This window comes from Trachurus trachurus (assembly GCF_905171665.1).
Source record: "Trachurus trachurus genome assembly, chromosome: 23".
NCBI lineage: Eukaryota > Metazoa > Chordata > Actinopteri > Carangiformes > Carangidae > Trachurus > Trachurus trachurus.
The window spans coordinates 22,236,208-22,263,707 of record NC_139912.1 but is presented as its reverse complement, the minus strand read 5'-3'; the positions used below and the strand labels follow the sequence as shown (position 1 = coordinate 22,263,707).

The 27,500-nt window shown below is 41.9% G+C and overlaps 1 protein-coding gene and 1 long non-coding RNA gene across 3 annotated transcripts; one reads left to right on the top strand and one right to left on the bottom strand.

Annotated features, from left to right (window-relative positions):
- Positions 1–61: 61 nt before the first annotated feature.
- Positions 62–3,751, top strand: LOC311006759. Its single transcript, XR_014596393.1, has 2 exons — positions 62–2,172; positions 2,217–3,751. It is a non-coding gene; the product is annotated as an uncharacterized lncRNA (long non-coding RNA).
- Positions 1,768–27,268, bottom strand: mkln1 (muskelin 1, intracellular mediator containing kelch motifs). Of its 2 annotated transcripts, none has more exons than XM_083999697.1 (18): positions 27,177–27,268; positions 26,029–26,098; positions 22,935–23,077; positions 21,531–21,619; positions 21,284–21,393; positions 19,559–19,751; positions 19,300–19,416; positions 18,993–19,058; positions 15,828–15,940; positions 15,515–15,727; positions 14,684–14,905; positions 14,460–14,589; positions 10,161–10,308; positions 9,316–9,430; positions 8,487–8,626; positions 7,646–7,748; positions 7,357–7,411; positions 1,768–4,957 (listed from the first exon to the last, which is right to left on the bottom strand). In XM_083999697.1, exons 1-18 carry the CDS (start codon positions 27,254–27,256, stop codon positions 4,836–4,838), a joined length of 2,229 nt encoding a protein of 742 aa, XP_083855823.1. In that variant the 5' UTR covers positions 27,257–27,268; the 3' UTR covers positions 1,768–4,835. The 2 variants fall into 2 exon arrangements, with proteins under 2 accessions (XP_083855823.1, XP_083855824.1); XM_083999698.1 differs by having other exon boundaries at positions 19,339–19,416.
- Between the last annotated feature and the right edge of the window lie 232 nt (positions 27,269–27,500).

Below are 27,500 nucleotides of genomic sequence, written 5' to 3'. Positions count from 1 at the left end.
TGTACCCACATGTGGCCACTGGGGGGATAAGAAACACCAAAGAGGCAGAGGTTAAGAAAACCTGAACAAAATACAGTCTTTATTCATTATATACATTACGTACAATGCAATACTACAAGGCTTTCTACACATTCACTGTATCCACAGAGTAGTGCTCACTGATCTGAGAGTACCAGCCGTACAACTCCTGAGTCCCACCCAGGGGCCGGGAGGAGGGCGAGGTGGAAAAACAATAGAGAAAAATACAAAATTATAATCAGCAAACTTTATGTATAGGAGCTTTATGCTAAAATAGCAAAAAGAAAAAAAAGAATAGTATTTGGCATTGTGTCTTTTACAAAGGTGCTTTCAATTAGTCCTTTTAAACACAGTTTTCCTCTGGCACAAAACGAAAAATCAGTTCTACAGGAGCATGATGAGCCCTAAGTGTTAAATCACAGAACTGTAGATCTGTCTACCATAGAAGCTTCATTAGTTGTTGCTGTTGTGTCCAATCAATCAGCACAGGTCTGTTTCCTCACTAGTTGTTGTAAGGGCAGAAAATATTATAGGCAAAAACACACACCAGCTGAAGTATAAAACATGAGCCGACCTCCTCAAAACAAAAACACAGTGTGGTTTAACTAATACAGGTTAGATTTTCTGTCAGTGGTGAGTTCAGGGAATTAAAGGCTGTTTGAGAAGCAAGTCTGTCGTTCCCTTCTCATGCTCGACCGTCTGGAAACAAACAAATAAATAATTTATTTAAAAAAAAAAAAAAAAAGAAAACCCTGAAGCTCAATGTGAAGCGATGGAAACTACTCATCTCCAGTGTCGACACACCAGCAACATTACTGAGTCACAGTAAACATCTTTTTTTATACAATGCTATATTATACAATGCTTCACTTAATGTAAGGGTTTCTTTTGTTGTAGGATAAATATTCCACATCAAGTGCATTCAACTGTTCCACAGGTAGGGTAGAATAACAAGCTCATGTCTGACACTTAAAGGACCACACCGCTGATTTTTGCTGTTCCGATTTCAGCTCATTAGCTACAAAATCCTTTACGGAATAGTTGGATATTTTGGGAAACACATATTTGTAGTGACTTAAATAATGAGGGTTGATAGCACACTAAATATGAAGCTAAAGCCAGCAGGTAGCTAGCCAACCAGTTTCCCCCAGCTTAACGCTAAGCTAGGCTAACTGGCTAACTAGCCTAATGCTACGCTAGGCTAACTAGCTGCTAGACCTAGCTTCGTATTGAGCCGACAGGTGGGTGGCAGCAGTCGTCTCAGTGAAAAAAAACAAAAAACACTCCACTTTCCCCTCCGCTTCCTGCCCCGCCTCCCTTCAGTTCACGTCAGCACCGTGGAACCAACACATTAGTACTCAGTGATGTAGCTCACCTCAGTGAGGATCGTGTTTTCATTTCATACATGTGACGATACTGCAGAGCAGCAGACACAGTCAAGAGCCACAAGTAAACATTCCTCCTCATCAGAAGTGGAGCTCAGCAGCCTCAGTAGCTCACAGTGGCTGATGGCAGCATATAACAGACAAAATATATTATCCCCCCCACCCTACCCCCTCCCAAGTTTTAATGTTATATAATATTTTATTTACTGAAGCCCAGTTTGTGCCTTTCATGTTTTATCGTTACAATAAAATCACAGAGCTCTGCATCCCAATTTTATGGACGACACATCTGACATTTTTTGCTTTAAGTGATCATCTAAACTACAAAGACACAAGCTGGACAGAGGAATATTTCATTACTTAATTTATACCCGTTTTTTTTTTTTTGTCAATTTATATATTTATACACATCTTCCATACAGTTGGCGTGCTCTTTTTATTACATTTTTATTTTTTCGGTTGTCATCTGTGCCCTACGGATCAAGAAATGAGTCGAAATTGTTCTATTTTTAGAAAATAGGTTTAAGATATTTAAATTCCAAACATCACACGGAGTTCATCATCACACACACTCCCAGATCTGTGACTGAGACCGACTGTGAACATGAGACACACAAACTGGTGACAGTGGCTGTTTCTTATAGTGCGCGACGGGCTTAAACCAGTATCGTCGTTTCGTTTCAAAGTAAGTGCATTAGGTGTCGGTAAAACGCAGCTCACGCTCACACGCTATTATTTCATCCTTTGATCTTAAAGTCTACGTTGGGGGGTTTGTCCTCGTTACAGACGAGACCACCTAAAGTTACAATGAAGTTTGAATGTGAAAGCTGAGATTTTGATTTTTCCCAGTTGAGCCCCGAGGAGCAGAAACAGTGTCGATCCTGTACATTACATACAGATTATTAACAGTCGCAGCAGATGTGGGTGTGTCGAGTGTTCATGCAGTGTTGTGTTGTGTCGTAGTTGATGGGACCAGGAGAGACAATCATGTGTTGCTTTCACCTGACTAATGAAAAAGAGCTTTTCTTTTTTTTTTTTTGTCCATGACACTTAGAGAAGACGACAAACTGGAAACAAAACAAAAAAACAAAGGGTGGGATTTTGTGTGAGTGGGAAATCCAATGTGATTTGGTGAGAGCAGGTGAATCTGAGCCTGACCTTTGACCTGTTGATGGAAGACTTCATCATCTGACATTAACTCACCTACTCAACATCCAACAACTTTTTGGAGGAATCTCACTCCACATTAAATCTCTGCTGCCTCCTCTTTCTCGTTTACTTTCTCACAGACAGTTTAAACTATGGGGATAAATCAAATATCATTGTTTCATTATGAGAACTGAGAATTAGGCCTTTGAGTGATGAGCAGAAAACTGCACAGAGTTCCTCCAGGCAAAGACGGTGGAGAAAAGCAATAACTATTCACCAACATGGAGAGCTCGGCCTTCGTCACAGAAACTGTGCAGGCAGCCAGATGTGTGTGAAAGGCGTGTATGTTGGTCGACCTGCTGTGTTTTACTGAATGAGTCGAACAACGGCAACCAGCTTTCAACTAAAAACTACAGCCATTAATTACTTGGCTCTGATTGGCTGGAGGGTGTGGATGAAGCTTTGGAGGTCAGACACCTGTGACGCAGATGTTTTCCTTTCCATTTGAAATGAGAGTGCCAGTAATGAACTCTCTGCAGCCTGGAGGCAGAGGGAAGTACCGACAAACTCAACGCCACAGAAACTAGTTTGATAAATGAGTGAATCAGGATGTTCCAAGTGCTCCTGCTGAGCAATACCAGCTGGGAATATATAATAATATAACGATTTTCTTAACAGATTTCATTCTTAAATTACTCTTTAAAAATTAGCAAGTTTTGCACTTTGATGTTTTTTTTCTTTTTCTCCTTTTCCCCACTGTCACTAGAAACTGGTTCTCTTTGGGTTTTGAGATCACATTTGAAAATCATTGCTGCGCTCGGGGGAAGATGTATGATGAGATATTTTGTTTGCCTCGATAAACCCATAAATTGAGTTTTACAGCAGATTATACGGAATAACCTATAATAAAAATCACAATTGGATCCCTGTATTTCATCTTATTTAAAAGCGAAAAGGGAGACGCTATGTGGCCATGGTTTCAGTGGAATAATGATTGTAATGAAATGTAATTGAATTTCTCAGGCTTTTACTTTATCCAACTATTCAGACATTTGGGATTTGAAGAAAGAAAAAAAAAAACAGAAAATGTTACCTAATTATTTATCAAACACACCAAACAGACCAAAAACACCTTTTTCCACTCGCGTTGTAACTGGGTTACTGGTACAAATACGTAAATCTCACACCCACTGGTTATTTTAAATTCTTCCCAATAAGCAACGATGAGTTTTACACACGGGGCAGGACAGTAACTGTATGTGGCCCTCGACTTTGGGATAAAGACGGACAAGGAAGAGCATGATCCAGCACAGAATCTGTTCAGTCCATTAATTATTTTTAAAAATCCTATATGTATATTTACACATTCTGTACACCACTGAACCACTTAGGATTTCAAGCTTCAGACCATTAAAGACTGAAGACCATTTTTTTTATGGATAACAACCAAAACCAATATAAATGTATATTTAGATATATATATTAAACTTTATCTAGTAGAATCAGTCGTCTATTGTTCCTATATTGAAAATGTTGACTTTGTTTTGCACTTGAACAGCCGTCTCGGTCATAAATAGGGGGCGTGTGTTACAGAATGGCGAGCTGACCAATCATCAGAATGAAAACTGACATGAGGCCAGATGTGTCCTAAAGTCCTACAGATGATATGTGGAGAATGTAGTCAAAGAATAAACAGATAGTGCTTGTAGAGGACGGGGAAGTGGTCTCCTCTTTCATAATCTAACCATCCTGTCCTCAGTCAAATCAATACCCGTGAATGTGAACTCATCATCTGTGTCTGTGGAAAAAAAAAAACTGTGGACAAGTCCTTTTTTTTGGCCTAAATGTTTGTGGGAAGAAAAATCAAGTCAGGATTTAAGAAGAAAATAAAGGAAAGTGATGTTTGGCAGAGTTGAGAGGGGCTTCGTGTGCTCCAAGAAATCTTCATCAGAAAGAAAAAATGGAGGGGGATGTTCTAAAAGAAAAAGGCAAAACACACACGCACACGCACACACAAACACACACCTCAGGCCGTCGTGTAATGTAGCTCAAATGCGGTGATGTGGATGGCGCGTGTGTGTTTATGTCACCGTCGGGTGGCGACGGAGGCGGAGCTGTTCCGGGTGAAGTGTACTCCCACCAGCAGGGTCCACCCATAGAAAAATAACTGGTCTCTGTCTCCTCCGTCCCATCAGGTGCACGGGTGGTGTTCAGTCAGTCCCAGTGGCTGAGGTGATGGGGGTGGGGGTGAGGGGGGGTAAAGTGTGTCAGAGGCGGGACGGGCTAGAGGGTGATGAGGTCGACCAGGTTGCCCTTGGGCGGGGTCATACTGTCTGGGAAGAAGTTGACGAGCGTGTCGAAGAGCTGCGTCCTCTGGGCGTACGTCTGGTCTACGTCGGAGAAACCTGAAGGGAACACACAAACAGCTGCTGTCAGTCTGATGTCATAAACAGGGATGTGCACGGTTACCCGAGTACCCGGGTACCGGAGTAGGCAATCTGCTAACCGGTTATGAATTTATTATCCGGTTAACCGAGGATTTAAAAAACGGCACGTTAGAGCGCAGTCTAGTGTCGGATCAAACTACATTATCATGCCATGGTTTGGTTTTTTGTAGTGTTAAACAGTTTCAGATGAAGCAACGTGATTTTCTGCTGTGTAAAAGCGTTTTTGGATCGAGCCTCGGACTTTCAAACCTTTTACAATAATCTGTGGTGGTTCCCTCGACGTAAGCCGTCGGGAGGGAGACGACAGGTGTCATCAAGTCTGTTAGAAAATATCTCCTCCGAGGCAGCCGCGGCATAAATGCTCTGCGATGTGCATCTTAAACTCCAGTCTCTACTCTTATTATCCACCTGATATTTTGTCTGACGACGCTGTGTGTCAGTAATGCGGACTGTCTGACAGACATGACGTCATTTTATTTTTTATTACAGTATTCGGTTACCCGGGTACGACAAGGTTAGGATACTCGGTTAGAAAATTATTCGAAATGCCCATCCCTGGTCATAAACAGCAGGACGTCACGGAGACAAGGACATCGTTCATTAGCTGTGCATTTCCTCTGACCGGCGCCATTAAACCATTAAACTGTAACAATAATAACACTCGAGATAGAGGGTTCCCTGCCTGGCTCTGTGGCGTCTGTGGTGGTTTAGTTGGACTGAACTTCCCTCCCTCTTGATAAACAATAAACAGAAACAAAGCAGAATGCAGGGTCGCTCCTCCATGGACGGACTGTGGGAGCGGCCCAAGGTCGGACGAGACCTGCAGAGAGCCAGCACCGCAGAGCTACATCCTCCTCTAAATAAAAGCTCAGGAGCAAAACAATTCACCACTGCTGCCAAAAAGAATCTGGCATTTCTCCCAGTGCTCCCCCAACCCTGTGGACAATAGGTGTAATTATATATGATGTATGTAGATATTCATCCCTAACATTCGTTTTACTGCTGATGTTTTGGCTTAGGGAGACGTTTCCCTGCAGTCAGACTGGTCATTAAGTCAGAGAAATAATGGTGGGCTTTTAACTCTTCAGTCTGAGATAATATGCTGCAGTGTGGCTCTTATATATTGTTTCTGAGTCTGGATCTTCAGCTTAATTCAGTTTTATTGATATTAAATTTAATACTCTTTATTTAGGGCAGGGGTTCCCACACTTTTCCATGCCAAGCCCCTCCCCAAATAGCATTAGCTTCTGGCAGGAGACTCCTTTACAGACCCACAGAGTTTGAGGCTTGATGCCAGACACAAACCGCCAGGTCAACAGGTTTATCAGGGTTCCCACTCTTTACTTGAAATCATTTTCCAGGACTTTTGCGGGACATATTCAGATGCTACAGTATTACGCCATACACTAATGCATCCCCAGTCCCGTTCACGCTATGGAGAAATGTTCTTTTCAACAGTTGTACCTTACTTTGTACATTTAGCCAGTTTCTATGTGTATTCCTCTCTCAACCCCAGAAGTCTGATTTAAAGATGTGCAGTCTATTGCTCTAACTTGTATGATCTATGAAATAATCTCTTACATGCTTAGAAATGACGACAAATTTATCACAGAACAACGCAAACACAGCTCTCTGCTGCTCCTCGCTAGGCACTTTTTTGGAAAATAAATCCTTGATGGGGTCTGAAAAAGTCAAATCAAGCTCTGGTAGCTGATGTCACAATGTGATAAATAATTTTCCAGGACAACTCAAGCTTGCTTTTCCAAGACATTTGACTTTTTTTTCCTCATTTTCCATGTGTTCTCCATGACTGGAAAATTGGTCAACAATTTCCAAGGTTTTTACAGGTTTTCCGGGACACGTGGGAACCCTGTTTATGACATCATGAACAGTGTTGGGCATGTTACTTTTTTTAAAAAGTAATTAGTTATAGTTGATACTTTCCCCAAAAAGTAACTGTGTTACTATGTACACATCAACAAGTGCATTATTTCGTTACGGGACGGTAACAGTGTTATAACGGGAGAACAGTAACTTTTTTGACAGCTTGTTACTGAAAAAAGTAGCACTGAGATGAGCCTGGCGAATAAGGTTTTGATATGTTATATTATTAGAAATTATATTTTATAATAATGCTCAAAATGTAATAATTGAAATGTATTTTGTTATTTGCATTTGTTCTAATCTTCCCTCAATTTTCCTGAGAACCCCCTAGTCCTCCCTGGCGGCCCCTGACTTTGAAAACCGCTGATCCAGGACACAGTAAACACCAAATAAGATGAAAAATCTGAATGCAGGGTTAGAGTTAGACTTCCAGGACATGTGGTGTTTAGTATGAGATGTGTCAGGTTTTTTACCCAGAGGGATGAAGTCGGAGCTGGACTTGAAGAGAGCCGAGGGCAGGAGCTGAAACTGAAGAACACAAACGGAAGAGTCACGGTCACATTGTTCAACACTGAACGACAACAGCCTGAAGAGCTGCAGCTCTGATGCCGAGCAAACACAGCAGAGCAGAGCGGCTTGTTTACCTCCACTACGACATCTGTGATTCCTGAGCCTTTCGTCTAGCTCTTATCTCATTTGTTTATAAACTGCACACACAGTCCAAACACACACACGCAAAGCACAGTAAAGACAGCAGCATACCTCTTTGGTCTCATCAGGGTCTGTGTGGTCCACAGTGAGAGACAGATCGTTCTGAAGGTACTTCAGTGCACTCAGGGGCTCGGACTGGGCTTTCTCCTCGAACCTGACCGATCAAAACACAACTGTGTCAGGCTGCAGTTACGGCAACTGGCCGCTAGATGGCAACACACCCAAAGCAAGCAGGGCAGCAATTTGTTTTCTCATCACGACACTGATGGAAGATTCCATGAGCTTCTATAACGAAGTCAGTGTTTATTTCTCCGTCTTAACCGAAGATCGATTCTTCTGAAGTTGTTTTTGCTTTGCTCACTAATGCACCAAAGAGAATCAACATCCAGCAGCAACATTTAATGGACAGAATCATTACAGTTAAATCGTTATGAATATACCGTGTACATTTTGTCCAACACATGCATGAAAACTAATCATCTAACATTTGTTTTTATTTTTCCCCTCTTTCAATTCTTCTTTTCATCCATGACATTTCTGCCATGAAAATACTGAGCAAAGAGATGGAGCAGATTCACCTTCACCTTCAAAATAAAGGCTTGAGATGAGAGAGATCTCTCTTGTTTTCGATTGAGAGTTTCTGTTTATCTGAATTTCTCTTTATTTGGCTCCATCAATGTAACATACAAATAATAATAATAAAAAACCTTGGACTTCCATGCTCTTTTTGTCTGAATAGCAGCAATGGATATTTATAAACTATGAAATACCAATAAATGATGCAAAAGAAAATATGTTCAAAGAAAAATTCAAAATAAAAAAAATCCTGCAACTCTTAAAGTGTGTGTAACTGTGTAACTGTTGCGATGCTGGAGTTCAAGCAGCAGCAAACCTGTATTTCCTGATGAGGTATCTGCAGTGACGGAGCAGGTACTCCTTCGAGGGCCGACACAGTTTGAGGGACCAGAAGTCGTCCAGACGCATCTTGGGAGAACAAGACTTTCCAGGGTTCCCACCAAACAGGTAATGCACCTGGAAATACACACAAAACAATAAAGGTTTGCCATTTTGACTTTAGTGTGCATTTGAACAGCTTATCTTATCTTTATTTTTTTGTTATCATTTACAGGTATCGGCATCCAGGGAGCCAATTAACTTTTTCCCTTTATTCATTCATTTTTTATCATTGTGCATCTTGTCCTTTTGATCTTAGTTGTATTACTTGAGTCTTATCATCATTCTGTATAGTGGAGGGAGCTACAACAGAAAGCATTTCACAGTCTATTTGATGTGTATTTACCCACCTAATGATACCAATCCCTCTTAATGTCCAAGCATAAGATAAGCACATTCAATCTTCATAAGGAAATAATCAAGTTAAACAACTCCTCATATAAATAAACTGTCCCGGTCATGCAGTTTTGATGTGATTCATGCATCAAAACAAATATTAAAATAGTTGGTGTTAAGTATTTCTATGATTAGATCATTTTTGGACAAAACCTGGCCTTGAACAAATTTGCAATCTCTTCAAATACAAACACTGAACTTTGTTTATTCTTCCATCAGGATGTAGACTCTTCACCCTTGTCTTTGCTTTGAAAGGACTACTAGTCTGACTCTGAAACGCCTGCATCCTTTGATACCACTTTGCACTACGACAACTGGGTGATAGTTCACTTAATATGTGTGTGTCTGTGTGTGTGAACTGTGTACATCACCTTGTGCATCTCATCATACACTAGCTGGTGTGCAAAGCGTGGACACGGCTCCTCCTCCTGCAGGGCCTTACTCGGGTTTTCTTTCAGTGCCTGGTCGTTCTTGTACACACATGACCTGAGCAGCGACACACGCAAACACACACACACACACACACACACACACAGACACACAAAAGAGGAAGCGAGTTACACAAACGCACACTTCCTACAGCATTCAAAGAACAACAAATTCAGTTTTAAGACAGCTCGTACAGAGGCGTAAGCACAGGGCGACATGAGGCTGCACGTGTCTTATTTGACTGGACACAGAGTACAAGAACAACTACTGGAACCAGTGTAGTGGAACAGAGAAGGCTGCAGCTTGTTCTTTCACAACCACTGATCCCTGCACTAAGGAGCACACACACACATCTGCACTAAGGAGCGCACACACACACACACACACACACACAGAGAGAGAGATCTGATCTGTTCCTGTTGAGTTTTACCTGCAAAATGATATGTTTGTTCATTATTATCTTTATATATAATATAGTATTATATATTGTATTAACAGTCATGCCAATAAAGCTTGTTAAATTGAATAGTGAGGGAGATAGAGAGAGAGGGCGAGCTCTGCAATGTGTTCAGATTTGTGTTTACGTGTGTTGTTTTCATGCTATCAGTTGTGGTGAGGCCTGTGTGTGTGAAAGTACTTCCGGCAGGTGTGTGTGCGTGCACTCTTTCGTTGCTGCGGTGACGATCACAGAAACCTCTCTCTGCTTGCACAGAAAGTGTGCGTGCGTGCATGTGTGTGCATGTGTGTGTGTGCGTGTCACTTGTTCATCCTCCAGCCTGCCTCCTACCAGTTGTTGCGGGCGATGTCGTAGATCCAGAACGAGTTGCGGACGTTCTCCTCCCGCTTGTCCTTGTCTTTGCTGAGGCCCGACAGCACGTGGATCTCGTTGAGCTCGGGGTCGATGGTGGCTCTCTGGGTGAAGCCCGTCATCGGGACTGCGGGGCAAAAAAAAAAAAAAAAAAAACACAACAATAAACAAATTAGCAAGGGAGGTCAAAAGGTTGGAAATAAAAACATTCCCTCCTGAGGCAGAGTGGAGATCCAGCTGTGACGGGAAGTTCAGATGCAGAACTTCTCGCTGGAATGAAAAAGGAAAAAGTCGAGCGGTAGTGCAGCGGTATTAGGGGCCACCGAAGAAAAACTACTTGATGACATAGCAACATGCTGCCATGGCAACAAGGCCCAGCAGAGAGTGAACCGCATGCAAATGTGGGAAAACGCCAGCGCGCACTGCTGTTCCCCTGCAAGTCCAGCAGACCTGTCACCTGGGTAGAGCAAGGCACACCCGCCGTAGAGGCGAGGGTTCGATTCCCTGTGGGCTTTATGCATGAGTAAAAAAGTATTTAATGCTGCAAACACCAATATGATCGGTTACTGTTGTTGTTTAGTTACTGTATATTGTTACGTTTTAAACACAATTAAAAGTTTCCCTCTGATGCATAATCCAGCTGACGGACCAGAGAGCTGGGCTCAGCTGTTCTGTTTATTAGAAACCTAATCTAATGCTGCCCTAACTTCCTTCTATTATATACTGTAGCTGCGGCTCAGCACCAGCAGCTCCGTGTTTCACTGTGGCTCCATTTTCAGCACACAACAAGCATGAAATTCATGATAAACTGCAGGCTCTGACTCAGCACCGGAGCTGCTGTGGTCAACGGCTGCTTTACAGCCATCTCGCTGCTGCCAGCACAGACTGGATGTGTACGGTCGGGGCCGGTATACATCCATTATGAGATCTGCTCTTAATGGACAATCTAATTTTATATTTATAAGAAAACATCGACTATTATCTGTTGAATGACTCGATTAAGCTTTTTCTCTCCCCGAAGCGAAAAATCACATGACTGCTTTCAGCTCACAACTCTTCACTTTCCAGGCTGCTCATCTCGTCTGTTATCCGGGGATCTGCAGTGATGCTGGTGATGTGGAACCACGTGTGTGAACTGCAGCAGCACTTAAACTAGCGATCTCGACTGTGCACAGCTACCTAAGTCGCTCTGAATGTTTTTGAGGTTGTTACATTGGCCTTACACAAATTAAAAACGGTGTTTTCTTCACCCACTGTGAACACATCGCACACCTACAGCGTTTTTTTCCTGTTGAACGGCTAATTGCTTTTTCAGCTTTAATGTAACCACTGTGGAAAAAACTCTTGTCAAGGTCATTTTTTACGCATTTTGAAAAGCCCAACCCTACAGTAGACTGGGTGCAGTTAAGGTAGAGTGTGGTGGGTTTAACATTATCAAAATTGAGCGATATGTGCAATTATTAACCCAAATCAAACTCAAGACAAACAGCAAGCAGAGCTACAGACAGAGCAGCGGACAGCAGAGATGTCGCAGGCTTCAACTTTTCTTTTTCTTTTTCAGAAAACCATGTGATCTGTGACAAACAAGCTTCAGTTTCAGCAGAACTTGACCCAAACTTCCAAAATCTTAAAGCATTCAAGGGCATTTTAACTGTTTTTTAAATGAATCCTTTGATTACCAATTCAGATTCAAACCACAGGCCCTGTCACACTTTGTTGTTGCCATCATCTTCTATTACTGCCCATCACTTTAATTTTCCTTTTTGTAATACAATCAGCCCATCTTAGAGAAGTTCAATTTCAAAAACAGGAGGGTGCTCAAACACTGAGGCCACTGTGTCTAAAGGACAGTGAAGTGAATACAGAGCAGGAGGCACGACGACCGGAGGAGGATGAGAGGGAAGAAGTCGCTGCTAAAAAGCATGTCACTTCAGTCATGTAGCTTGGATTTAGAAAAACTGACACAGAACAGAAACTAAAAAGGGATAGTTCAACATTTTGGCAAATTGGCCTCGTAACGTTCCGTTATTATCTCATAGCGTGGTGATTGTGCAGGTCACAACTTGTCCACCAGAGCGTTTTGGAGTTGTTGGATTGTGTATTTGATGAGGAAAATCAAGAAATCCCATTAGCCTCCGCAGCATAGCTCTGAGCAGCTCACGGCTCTGCTCCGCCGTTCTAAAAATAGCTTGCACCGACAATTAAAGGTAATGAACCTACTCCTAAAACGATTTGCAAAAATGTTGAACTATCCCTTTAACTCACATCGGTGAAATGTGAGCCACATCTTCTACCAGCTTACGTATGCTATCCCTATGGTTTTCAAACCTCTTCTGTATTGCATTTACAGAACAATTACTGCATAAAACTACACATACTACAATAGACATTTTTGGCCGAATCTCCTCCTTCCAGCATCATAACAGCATCATCCACTGTGTTACCATTTGTCTCTTTTCAAAAGCCTGTCATCAACGCTTGTCAGAGTGTTTATTGTGCTAATTGTTGTTGGAGAAAAAGATGAACAAACAGCATTTAAGCTCATTTGTTTATGTAATTATGTAATTACAATCTAGCAGACAAGATAAGATGTTATTAACTACAGTATATGGATTTTTTATTTGCATGCATTGTGAAATCTTAAGATAATAAGACGCGACGCAGAGCGGCAGACGTCAGGCCATGAAGACAGACAGCATCAGATACTGCTGCTGCTGCTGCTGCTGCTGCCACAGTGACGAGCTCGGCCTGAGCCACAGCAACCATCAATGTGAGAGACAGAGAAAAAGAGAGCACTGTTTGGACTTGCTACTTCCTTCCTACCAAAGCACATACTGTTCTTACTTGTTCTGTTTGCACTCACGCGCCCATTTGAATCTTTTGAGCCTTCTCGTCCATATTATTACAATGTTCAGACTCCCTCTCCCTCTCTCCCTCTCTCTATGCCTGGCTCCCGAAAAGGTAAAACAGAGGTGAGAGTCTGGCTCCCAGAGCTCGATTTATACCGCGTTTGATGCAGAACTGAGAGTGCGGCAGATTTACTTCAATCTGCCTGTCGGGGCAGGAAGTGTCTGACTGCTGCCGGAGCTTTTTAAGCAGACACTCTGTCACATCTCCTTTGATGGAAACAGAGAAGCCAACAAACAGGGGGTCCATTAAACAGTAAATGCGGCAGAAGAGACATCAACTTTCCCAACAACTGTCAAGCGGCGGCTTAGAAAAAAGTTCAAGTGCGAACGATGACACAACAGTTCTCCTTATTTTCCTGCGTCTTTTGAACACCAGATGTGTTATGCGTTTCTATAATCCTACTTATTCGAGGTGTAACAGTTCGGAAATAGAGTGAAACTGCATAACTAAACTTCACAATCCTGTGACATAATACAAGAGGATGCAATCGTACGTTTTCATTTTAACAATCAGCCCCTTTAACACACACAGCAGTACCCTAAATCTGGTGTCAAGTGCAGGGGGTCTAGTAATCCAGTTTCCCTCATACAAAAATAAACCGGTGCTATGCCTTTGTGATGATGAGCCATCTGCAGTTATTCTGATGATCATTGGTGTCATTGTTCATCAGCACAACACTACACCTACCTAACTAGCTCTAACAGCTCTTAATTGGGCCGTTAGGTTTCCTGCGTGAGCAGCAGTGGCTTTGATGGAGCATGTATCTCTTATCAATAACAGAGGAAACAAAACTGACCTTGACAACACATAATCCAATAAGAGAAGCACAATTAGGACTAAATATAATACTGCAAATAACAATAAATGATATTGAGCTCCAAAAACAAAGAGTAGCATTAATGATAGAGCTGCTGCATCTGATTTAATAGGTGTACCTCGTATCTCTAGCGGCCACAGTGAATCAATCCAGCGCTCATGACACTAAATATACAAAGAATTCAGCTTCTCTGCATTTCACTCTGTTTCCCACCAGTCAAGTTAATCTGATAAACTTTTGTTCATTCTTGTTCTCCTGCAATTTAAAACTCCCTTGGCCCTATAATCAACAGCTATTGTATTTGATGATGAGACATTGTTAACAACTCTAATACACACATACCGGGAGACAAGACACCCACACATCCGCTGATCATCATCAGCTCCATTGCACTGGTTCAAAGTGACAAATATTGAAAATTGGTTGATTTTATGAGTTGATGTTTACATCATGAAGAGCAGTTATCTCACATTTTCAATTTCAATTCAACAAGACTTTTTTTTTTTTTAAAGAAAGCAAAGCAAGGAGATTGGAGAAGTTTGACATCTTACCCATGCCAGAGTCCTTCTTGGTGCCATCAGATATGATCTCTACGTGGTCTCCGTCCACATCGTAGCTGAAGAAATCATTGAGGTAGGTCTTTGACCTCTGACCTCCAAACACATACAGACAGCGGTTCCTCTGTGGAGAGAAGAGAGAAATACAAAACACAAGATTAGCTTTCAAGCTCATTCAATATCTAAGTGAACAGATATAAACCCAAAAAGTGACTCACGGTGTGGAAGAGCATGCAGTGTCCGATGCGGGACTGGACGTCCTCTGGGCCGGCGTTACATGAGTCTTCCCGCAGGAGGCTCCACGTTCCGGCCTGGCAGTGGTAGGCGTACAGGCCGCTGAACTGAGGCTCTGACGTCCGACTGTCCTCCACGCTGCCGTTGCACGTCAGGATTCGGCCGCCAAATGTGTAGATCATGTGCTTCTCCGAGTCCATGCACATCTGCAGGAGGAGCAGGCAGCACAGGTTAGGTTGAATACTCAGCAGCAGGGGCGCAGAAAATAATCAGTTCAAAAGATGCATCGAAATTCTTGATGGGACGATTCTGAATCGATGCAGTTCTGTCACATAATCGATTTTTTGAATTCAAATAATTATTCAAGTTTGATGATGTTGTTCACATACAGAGACAGTGATTTATTTTATTTTAAAACACGATGCCAAGATTTGAGAAATTAACAGGTGCACCTTTAAGTAGGCTAGGCCTTTTCTTTTTCTTTGTGTGTTCAGACTCCAAGGAAGCTGCTGTATTGTGGAAATGTATTTAAATTATGTTTTCTATTTAATTTTATGTAAATAAAAAGTTATATTTATCAGACTATTTATGTTAATTAATGAAAAAGCTACGTGTGGCAACATAGAAAATTGAGGATGTGATGCATCGAAATGCATCAAAATGCATCGTATAATCGAATCGGACCAAATCGTAGACTCGGTGAATCGTAATCGAAATGAATCGTGTGGCCAAGGAAGATGCACACCACTACTCAGCAAGTGTCATTTATTGAGCTACTGTGTAATCGCTGTCAGAAGTTCAAAGATTCAACCTACCTGGTGATCAAACACCAACTTTGGCCCCCCATCAGCTGACGTGTCCTCGCTGAGTAGTGTCCAGGTGTTGGCGTCGATGTCGTAGCGGTAGAAGTCGCTCTTCAGAGACTTGCTGTTCCTGACGCTGGAGTCCAGGTACCGGCCCAGCGTGTAGATCTGACGCCGCTGGGAGTCGATGCACATCTTGTGGCAGGAGCGAGCGCTCGGACCACTCTGATTGGTTAACGGGAGACAGATGTTCAGAGCTGATCGGCTCTTTGCTCTAATAAGTGTCATTTGTATTGTTACCGGTGTGTTTCCTGAGCCTTCTCACCTCTTTCTCTGTGTCTCTGGAGATGCAGGCCCACTGATTCTCCTGAACGCTGTAAGCCCAGAAATCAGCCAGGTCCTGTGTGCCGTCCCAGCCCCCAAACAGGTACACGGTCTCTGCAGCAGGAAAAAAACAAAAGCGCTCAAAGAGTTGTCAAACTGCAGCGAACACAGCACAAAACCTCATCTCTACGTGTGCATTGTGTTTTAGAGAGCACTGCCAGCAGCCTGCCACTTAGGTAGTCCATCATCCCGCCACTCAATACAAACTGTCCCACACACCACACCACAGTTAGTGTGAATAACCCAGTTTGGTTATACTTTAATACAGTGTTGACAGTTCCCCAAGGTGGGATGGACTGGAATAGAGTCCGTTTTTGTGGAAGTATATGGACACTGAGAGGAACGGGAGTAGGGTCGGTAGTAATACCAGGTTTTAGACAGGCCCTGAGGCTAAATCAAAAAAAAGTAACATCAATAAGCTCCAACTTGACCATTTCTACCCTCAGCACTGGAGACATCAAGAAGAAAAGTAGGGATATCCCAACAGCATTTTTTTGCTGCCAATATAATTTAAGACTGAGATTGGCCAATTCCAATCATTTTTGACATACACTGCAGAAGGTATATATTATAATAGTCTCACAAACTTTGTAAAAGTAACAAATGGCCAACATGTTACGTTTTGAACCACAGGTGGCGAGTGACTGGAAGTATTAAGTCCAATCTACTGATCATGTGTTTTTAAAGGGGAGCTCTGCAATTTCGGTCGCTTTCTCTGCTGTCTTGCTAACCCTCCTCCCGGCCATGTGCATTTGTTTACAACAAAGTCTGCGTGAAATCAATCAATAGAGCGGTATGTAACATTATATATCATGTATGATGTTACAACGTGTTATTTATAGTCTTATCAGGCATAAACAAGAGATTACAGGTTACGGGAGCGCGTTTGTGTCGTGGTGCCGCAGAGACGAGAGCTGGGACACCGGGGCGGTAGCTCTGATCTTGCAAAAGTTGCTTTTCAAAAGCCAAGAGATGCTAGGTGGACGGCAGAGAGCCTCCATTCTCCCTTGTGACAAGTTGCATGTCATTTATTTAACCATCACCAAAGCTGTTTAATGAAGGTAAAAATGTTGCATAGTTAAGCTAAAAATCCTGCATAGTTCCTCTTTAAACTGGCCAATCATGATGACAAGCTGATCAATCAGGGCATCCAAGGGAAATAGGTTTCATGGTGCACAGTGTGATCATTCATAAGGGTTGTCTATTAATTGGACAGGTACACACTGGAGGATTAAATAGAAAACAAGTTGGTGGACTGAGCGGCATGACTCTGGTGGATGAGTGGAAAATGATTTGCATGGTGAAAGAAAAGCCCTTTGACTGCAGAGCGAGTTAAAAAAAAACGCTCGAGGATGTAGGCGGACATGTTTCCTTGTCAGCGATCAAGAGAAGACTTCAGGAACATAAGCTCAGAGGATTCACCACAAGACTCAAACTCCTAGGTAAGCCTCAGAACAGAGAGGCTGCAGCTCTGTCAAATAACAGCAGAAAAAAAGAGGAAAAGCGATGAGAAAAAGGAGCCGCCTCGTTTATCAAGCGAGGTGCTGGTGCTGTATAGCTTACAGTAGCTGTGAATGAACAGACACAATAAATGCAAATGCAAGAGAGGTAGGATGAATGCAGATGTAGACGGGAACATTCGGTGAACTCAGACTCAACCCAATGCATCAAAACTCACTGGACAACATTTCATCATTCAGCAGGACAAAGATCATAAACTTTTGGGCAAAGCTGAGAGCTTTTCAGGGTGAAGAGGTGGAAATACCCTGACTGGAGTCAGTCACCTGATCTCAAACCAAACAAACTACATTCCACATGTAGACCATTATAGACCAGACTGGACTGTTTCTGTCCTTCGGTAGATTCTAACAGTCTTCAGCTGTCTTCTAACAGTTACCTGGATCAACCTTGCATCGAAATGATGAACAGAATAAAGCTTTACAGTGAGTGTCTGGCCAGATACGGCAAGAGCCCATACCTCTACCCACTGCATCACCCCACAACAAGCAAGGTGGCTGCAATGAAGCCAGAGAGAGGATCAGGTTTGGACAAAGTCTACATGCAATGATTGACTGCATATATATATAAATATACTAATTTGTTAGACTTCATGTGTATCTGCCCAGTCACCTTAGATCATCCAAACCTTAATCACCATCTGTTAAAAACGGCTCTTATCTCCCACACAATATTTTCAATATTGTACATGTACATCTGCTCAAATTAAAGAGAGTTGGCTCTTTAATGTAAAATATATTACTTTACTTCAAATTAAATGAGATGAAGCTCAAAGCATGAAAAACAAAATATGGTTAATGATACAAATGCAGTCTGATTTCTTATAGAGGCTCAATAATTATCCAAACAGGTTCAGTGGTTGTTCTCATACGGAAGAATGAAAGGGGATCACAGTCTGGGAGAGGCCTTGTGTTCAAATAAGTACACATTTAACATCCAAAAGCAAAGTCTTGGGTTGAGACGTATACTGTTTCTATAACTATAAGATCCATTACCAACAAAATGGAAAAATAATTTGTGAGATTCTAAATGGACCAGGACTACAGGACTGGGGACAAACACTTGGGACTAACTGTATCAACAACTTCTTCTCTCAACTACTGCTATCAAAGCACAGAGGTCAGAGTGTGCAGTCTGAGACCCGGACCACAAGCGTGCAATACGTTCCCCTAGACAGCAGTAGACAATGCATCACTCTCTCTCTCTCTCGCTCTCATTCGGTCTCTCACTCTCGCTCGCTTGCACACACATACACACAATGCAGGCTTTTGTATTTCCAATAGCTGGAGGGGGGGGGGGGGAGTACACCACCACCAATGTTGCCAGATACAGGAAAAAAAACAATAGTTATATGTCTCTGTCACAACAAAAGCGGTGATTTATGTGGCGTTAGACGAGAGATGTGCTCAGGACTGTTTTCTTTTGAAGGGGAAGGGCTGGCAGTGGAGAGGAGGGGAGGGGAGGGAGGGAGGGGGGGTTAATTTGATTTAACAGTAATAGAGATTGGGGTTCTGAGTCTGTGTAGGAGGATGTGAGTCACAGTGTTAGTTGAACAGCCAATTTACAACACTGGCTGCGTGGGTCTCACCAGTCTGGACGTCAATGACCATTTGATGTCCTCCCCTCATGCCTGGCCTGTTGTCATCGCCGTCACCTGTGGAGAGGAACAGAAAAGGATGAGACAAGGACGGTGGGTGAGCCCGGAGATGGAGGGATGACGCAGAGGAAAGCGAGAAAGGGTGATGTGGGATGGGTGGAACAATGGGAGGAGTAAAGGGGCAGGGAGGGAGGCAACAAAAGGGGAGGGGGGCGACGACAGCGGTTTAGCTACAAGGCCACAGAGCTCTAAGTGACTGATGGATGGGAAGATTTCCCACTTCAGTATATAATCTCACCGTTCATGTCGTCTCGGTTGATTTCTTGGGCACTTGTACCTTTGTTGCATTTGGGGATGATCTGACTCCACCTGGGCTTGTACTCCTGCTGGCTGATGTACTGGTTAAACAGACCATCTGGAAAAGGAGAGAAGAGATGACAAAAAGCACCGTTAATGAGAGCAGGAACCCAAAATCCAATTATTCTAAAAAAAAAAATCAAAAGGCATCTTTAAACTCAAATGCTTCAATGATGAGTCACCAGGTCCAAGTACCTTACCTCTCACAGCTTTGTCTATGAGCTCCTCGCAGGCATCAAAGTCTCCTTGCAGCACCAGCCGGTCGTGCAGGTGGGTGAGCATGGGGTGCTCTAGTGCTATCCTAGTCTTCTTCTGCAGCGACTCAAAGGCTTCTGTGTAGTTATGCTGCCGGAAGTGCTTCAGGCAAAGGCGGATGGCTTCCTGTTCTCTGTACTGAAAGGGCACATTGGAGAGGGAAAGGTTACAGGCTGATATTAGCCCCCAATCAGCCCCATTCATGTGCGGATATTTAACTTCAAATAGCACTACACGTGTCAAATACCACATAACGTCACCAGCTACAGTATTTGGTTGACTTTTTAGTTGTTTACTTGTGCTTATCAAAATTTAAAGGTCCCATACTGTATAAACATCCATGTTTTGTTTTTTTCAGTTTATGTTTTTCAATCTGGTCTAGATTTTATAATAATACAAAGCTTCATTTACCAGAAAACTGCACAAAGCATGTGCTCAGAAACTGAGCCTAAAACCAGCCATCAGGTCATCTGTAACTTTGTGATGTCACAACAAAGCAGTCACCACTCTCAGCCGTGCTCCAAGCCTTCTTGGCTACTCTGAGTGTTTTACCTGAAATCTGCTATGTATTTTTTTGGGTCACTCAGAAAACAGTCACTCAATCACAACAGAGACGTAAAGCCTGCTCTCATCTGATTGGCTAACTAACCTGCAATTACTGTTTCCAAGAGGAGATTTGAAACTACATACAATGTTTTTTGGTAAACTTTAAGTTATATCAAAACTTCAAATGAAACACTAGATGGGAGGGTAAAATATGGGACCTTTACGTATAAATTTGTTAGTTATTAACTGAGCTTTACATGAGGTCATTTCTTACACAGCCATTTGTGCTAAAGCAAACTTCTATTTAAGCAGAATATGCCCCACCTTTCTAGAGACATAACAGGATTCCCAGATGTCATCATTAAATTGATGAATACAGCATTGCTGCCATTACTATCATCATTAAGAGGATTGATGGCCATTACTATGAAATACAGCCCAAATTGCAAATGTATTCTTGGAGACAGCACTGACAAAGTAAAGGCATTTATTTAGTTAAATAAGAGTTATGTAGAACAACTTTATAAAAAGCAAAGATAATTCAGTTAATGTCAGCATTACTTCCATTAGAGGCCGTTTGAAGGGTATGAGACTGTAGCTCTACCAAATTATAAGTAAACAGACCCAAAATATGAAGTTTTAAAGGAACAAGATGATGGATGTTTATGTTTACATGTTTATATCGGTCTTGCCTGAAGTTACTTAAATTTGTCTAATGCTTGGAAAGTGTAGCAAGACATAAAGCGTGGTCAAACTGCAATTTGTAATGATGCTGTGAATGCTGGTAAAGGGAATGAAAGTGGGAGCAAGGGATGGCAAGTTAATGAAACTGTGCCCAATTAATGAGCTACTGCTGAGCCCCTGTGGCTTTCTGCCTGTAATTAGACTAAAACATCACTTTACAAAACTGTGCAAATTCAATGTTTACATAGAGGTTTGATGTAAGAAGACAAACTGTAGACATGTTTATAGCCTGTGTATTGTTCAGGAACACATAAGAGGTCCTTGAAGGAGTTTAGTTCTCTGGCTATCTGATTAATCCATCGGATTATTGATTAAGGCTAGCTAAATCTGTAATCAACCTTTCCCCAAGGCTCACCTCCAGGAAACAATCAAACACTTACCTTGCTATACCAGTTAAGGCAGGGCTGCACCACATCAGGGTCTTCAATACCATGCAGCTCAATGTACCAGATGCTGAAGTTAAAACTAGGACCCCAAGACATCAGAGGCACTGAGACACAAGGAAAAAGAAGACAGAGTAAGAGTGTAAACGTGTAAAAAAAAAAAAAAAAAGAAAGAAAATCAAGATGTTCACTATGTAACACTGAACAAATACAGTGACAAAAACACTATGTGCTCTGCTCTCACCTATTTTGACGAATCTGCAGGGAAACATCTGCTCATCAATCTTATGCTTTAAGGTGAACGTTTCCTTGTTGTAGTCATTCTTAAGGCCACTGGAGAAAAAAAAAAAAAAGAGATGATGATTCAGCCGTTTCCTAAATTACATTAGTGGTTTCAGATGCCAGCAGCTTTCATATGCCGGTATGTTTCAGAGAGTGGTCCAACGCTGGCAGTTAACCAAATGTCATTTGTCAATGAACTGTTGTAGTCTTTTTCATTCATTCTGGTTTTAATTTCTGAAGTGTGCAGATTGGCTGCTTTTTTGTCACAGGTGACAGGAAAGTAAGGATTAAGCAATATGGGCCATCCAATAACTTATATTTACAACTAATATTCATAAGTAAAAATTAAAATTTTGTCAAAATTTAGAATAACACCTGGGATTTATCTGAATACAAATTGCCGTTTGTTTGTATTACATTTTGGTAGAACAACAACACAAACTCCAACACAAATCTTGGTTCAGTGGGCGGGACACCGTTACACAGGCGAGAGTTGTGACTTCAGGCAGAGAGGAGGCTGTATCAGAGCCAAAGGTTTGAAAATAAATGTATTTTATCGGTTATTGGTGATTGTCGCAAAAATGCCAAATATCGGCAAATATTATCGGCCATACTGATAATGGTTTTTTCCCCTACAGGAAAGAAACATAATTTTTGTCTGATGATCAGAAAAAAAATACACAATTTGAAGACAATATCCAGAACCGTAGACAAATGCGAATAAATTGTTAATCTAAACAATAAATGAAGACTAATTGATAATCATGAGTTGAAACTAGGGACGCCCCTTTCATGTGTTTTGCTGTCGTGAGTGAGATTGGCAAATCAAACCTTCAAATGACACATCAGTACTTATAACCACAAAACATGTTTAATACATTAGTGGGATGTTGAATGGAACCAAGCTAAATATTGGCTTGATATTAGAAGCAGCATTAGCCATCAACCCTTCTGCCAATGGGGCTTCATTTTCTCCTTATTTGTCCACTGAGGCAACGATTCACTGGCTACCCAAGATAACAGAAAACCAAGAAACAACATTGAGGTCTGGAAAAGGAAACCAAAAGGAAAGCACCAAAAACTGCAGTTCTTTGAAGTGGGGGGTCTCCAAAGGTTGAGTGAGTCCCCATAGACTCCAATGTTAAAGTGACCAACTTAAACAGAAATAAACATGTCAAAAGCCTTGTACAAAAAGAAGGTTTTTTGTCTGGGGGAACAGCTCCACCACACGCTTCAAAACCACTCTTCAGAAACTTATGGACATCACAGCACATGTCCATATTTTTCTACAGTTTTTAGTAGAAAACACAGCACAGACTGCATTGTCATTTCACTTCAAGCAGCTACAAACTGAGTCATTTCTCACCTGGACAAAAGCTCTGTCATGTTCTCTTCACTCATTCCACCAAACACTTTAAACTTCTTCAGGTTGCAGACGTGAGTCTTCTCATACTTTCCAAAGGTGATGCTCTGAACAATTGCCGGCCTTTCCATTTTCAAGATTAAAAACTGGGCAAAAACAGAGAGAAAAAGAGAGAGAGGGGAGACATGAACAACACTGAATGCAGGAGGACAGAGATGACACTCTCAATGTGTCTGGAGGGCTGCAGGAATTAATTTCAGTTGCATAGCGTTGCAAACCGGTGTGAAAGGTGTTGCTCATTATCTAGTAGCAGGGTAAATCAACTGTGTCAGATAAGAGGCATTACATTCAATCTGTGAGCTGCATCAACATGTAACTGGTGCTCTAACAATCCAGGACATCTAATGACAAATCACTGGTGGCCATTAGGCCAGAGCGAGTGGAGAGCACAGGCCAGAAGACTGATTAAGGCGTCGTCCAGACCTGGCATTAACATGTGTCATGGACAATCCCATCACAAGTGGACAGCTCTGTGTGGAGGAGTGAATGCACATATGATGCACTGAGATTCAATCGCCACATTCGAAGGTTTGGTCTGGTGATGTGACAATTCTTTTACAATAGTTGCGTTTCCATCCACCTTTTTTTATTTGCATTTTCAAAAATTGCAAATAAATACTTGGATGGAAACGCCGGAAATTCGAAAAAAGGCAATAAATGCGCATGAAAGTTTTTACGCTTTGGGGGGGTGGATTTGTCAGCGTATCGATAAAAGGAAAATGCGACTTTTTGTTATGGAAACAGGTTATGCAAATTGAGCCAGAGTTTGTGGGTGAAGTGCTGCTGGAGGACAACTTCCCAAAAGTCCTTCACCCGCCGACGTTCAAACAAATGGAGAACGACGCGGTCTCCCAGCTCTCGTCTCTGCACACCGCAACACGAACGCGCTCCGTAACCCGTAATATTTTGTTTATGACGGTTAAGACTACACAAACACACACGTCGTAACATCGTACATATGTAGCGTTTTCCACCGCTCCATTTATTGCTTTTTCGCCAGCTTTGTTGTCAATCATGTTAGGCTAGAACATGAAAACCTGCAGCTTATATTCAAGTGCAGCCTATGTGTGTATTTTCTTTTCAAATTTAGCTGGTGCGGATTATATACAGCTGCGTCTAGTCCGGAAAGTAAGTAAATTGTCCATGATGTTGAGTGTCAGCTGAGTGTCAACTGTTGTCATGGATACATTCACGCTCTCTTATGACGTAATCTCACGGCACACTCCTCTCCCAATAATCGCAAAACAATAACGAATGAAAACGGGCATAAATTTGCATTTGTTTTTTGCGCATTTTCACAGAATCCGCTCTTAAATTCGATACATTTGGATGGAAACCCAGTTAATGTTCAACCTCTGGACCAGGTGATATCTGTGGCACAGGTGTCAAAACGTATCCAGTTGGTTCATTACATCATGCACACGCTATCTGGAAAGTTTTGACATTCGCACAGAGCTATGGACCAAGTATTGGCTGATTTGGTTTGCCAAGAACACACCAAGGAATGGACATATTCTGTCCTGTTTTGATTTCTCCTTCTATTAATTTCCGGCAGACTTGGCACAGGAAGCGCACCGCTGCCTCTTGCCAGTTAAAAACAATACTGCACATTCACATTCAATAGAGCTGCTGCCCACCTGTGATTAGATCACCCACGAGTGATGTTATTGTCAGCTCTGAACACGGCCTAAAAGTGACACAGCAGAGCAAACAACAGGGGCCGGTGTTTTCTTACCACTCGTAAAAAGTTGTGAATATTCTACCACACCGTCTTCTTTATCTATATTCCTCTGTAATTTAATTACAACCACGTACTTCATGAATGTCTCCACGAGGACTTTACTTTCAATCGTTATGATCGATAAAATTTAAAAGCATAAAAGCAGCACTACTGACTTTTGACTCTCCTGTCAGGCATTGATCTTGTCCCGTTGCCCCAGTTTGTCATGAGTCAATATGTGATAAAACTGCCCGATCCTCCCATCAAGCTCCCACAGTGACTCACACATTCAAGGACATCATTTGCAGATCCTTGTCTAGAATTTAACCTACACTTTGTTTCATTTGGTTGAAAGAGGGGACATAAACCACTTAGTCATCTGCTCAGTAACACAGAGTGTTTTAATGAATCACATGCCAAAACTGTGACTTTCTGAGTTGAAATATGAGATTTATAAGATATTTTTATTAATTTATTTTTGTTTGTAGAAATTATTTTTTTTCAAATTAGCTCAACAATAATACATAATCCAGCATCACATGTGTTTTTATTTTTGCTTTCAGGCATTTTATGTGGTACAGTTTGCCATGTTGCAGTTTTTTTAAGTGTCAAGATTAACATCGGTTGTTAGCACCACTGTCAATCTATCAAATGCTTTTGTTTACTTATTTTCAACCAATGAAATGTAAGACAACAGAGCAAAATATCCCTCAAAAAACTTCATAAATCCCAAAATGATGTAATCTCATCTTTTTCTATCCATGAAAAGATGTTCAGTCAGTTTCAGTTTAATATGTTCAAGAGATATGAGGGAAAAAAGAACCTTTTCATGGTGAAAAGAGGGCACACAGTTCAGATCTGTTTACTGCTGGGTGAGCTCTCCTGGTAATAACAGGGAAAGCCCTTGATACACAAAGGCTGATAAAATCTTGAGAGCATACCAGGCAAACATGGAAACAGCCAAATAACATCTGAATTGCTTTCCCCAATAAAAGCTTACATACAACACTTCTCAAATTAGTAGTAATATTTATATTATATAGGATAATAGAGCAACACTCAATCCCCCATGGGTTTCACAAATTGATCTCCCATCTCTCTGTGCAGAGCACTCAGTGTGTAATTCCGACATCTCCTAATGCATTCGTCCTCCAAACTTATCTCTCGTTCCGGGATCTGGCACTCATTACCGTCTGCATAACTCAATGCACAGGCAGCACAGTCCTGTCCAAGTGCTGCTCCGTGTGGAGATTCCCCTGACACAACGAAACCAAATGAGGAAACGCTTCTGCATCTTGAGCAGCCGTGTGGACCTACCTGTGGAGGGTAGTTGCTCTCAGAAGACCACCTGGAAGACTGATCATTAGGTTTGTCCACCAAGATGTTCCTAAAGGCCACACACAGAGAGGGAGAGGTTATTCACATTAACCCTGTTTTACATCACAGCAACAACAATAGATGCAAGGTTTGATAAAAGCATCACAGCTCACCATAGGGCAGAGTAAATAGGGCTAAATGTATAAATATATATAAATAGAGGAATCACACAATAATGTTGCTGCTTATGCGGTCAAGTAAGTGGCAATTTAAGTTAAATGATCCAATAATGATACTGTAACTTACTATAAGCAAACAGGCTGCTGTTGACAGCTAGTTGACATTAGTGATGTGTACCATAGCACTACACCAGCAACTGGGGAATGCTCCAAAAATAGCTTTACTTTAAAATTATAACATGTTTGTGTGTCAATAATGCGAAGGATTAAGTGTGACATTTGGTTTCCTAACCGATTTAGCTGTTGTTGCTAATGCACAACACAACACCATGGTTAGATAACATCAGCTAACTTAGGTATCTGCTTTAGCCCCAGAGTCCAGTTAGCTAACGTGGACATTGGTTATAACGACTGGACTGAAAATTACTGAACTAAATTCTGAAATACGGTGTTATTCTGACAAGTCTATAAAGTTAAGCTCCATACAATATCCCCCAAACCAGTTTCTTTATGTAGCAGCGAGGGCTAATGACCCCACGCAAGCTGTTTTTTTAAGAGAAAATACAAATCAAGGTAAGTTAAACAAGGCAGCTGAAATCGGGGGACATTAAAACAAAACACAAACTCCCATCTATTATATAATCTAAAATGACACGGGCGACTAACTGTAAACTGTAAACACACTACACGTTGTGTTATTTGATAAACTGTCACTCTCGAGCTACTGTCTAGCTGTCACAAATGCTTCAATGGACCGTCGGTAACGTGATGTCGGGGGGCTGAGTATCCAAACCTGTCGCCCCCGTCGCTGCTAGCGGAGCTAACGTTAGCTGGCTGGGCTCGCAGACGAGCTAGGCCCGTCAGCCGGCTGGAACAAACACTGGTGCATAATGGCGATAAGAAAAAGACCAGCTGTACCCACATAACCTAATGCACACGATGGGGTCAGCTGCTATGTGCATTACTCACTCGGGTAAATACGTAGAGGAGTAAGAGCTCCATTTAAAAACGCTGAAAGTCAGGACTCTGCTCTCAGGAACGACAGCCATCTTGTTGCAGAAAATAACAAGCAACGGGAAGCTAGCATAGCGCTAGCAGCGGCGCTCTTAAAGAGACAGTACACACCCAAGTACTGACACCCTGGTATGTATGATTCTTTGAGTTTCTTTCCACATTCTCCCAATTACATGGAAACTAAATTAACATCAACCCCAAAGGGAATTAGGTGTAGCACCACTGTATTGATATAGTCTGATAAAAAGAGGCCAAGTAGGCCTTGTAGAGATTTGATAA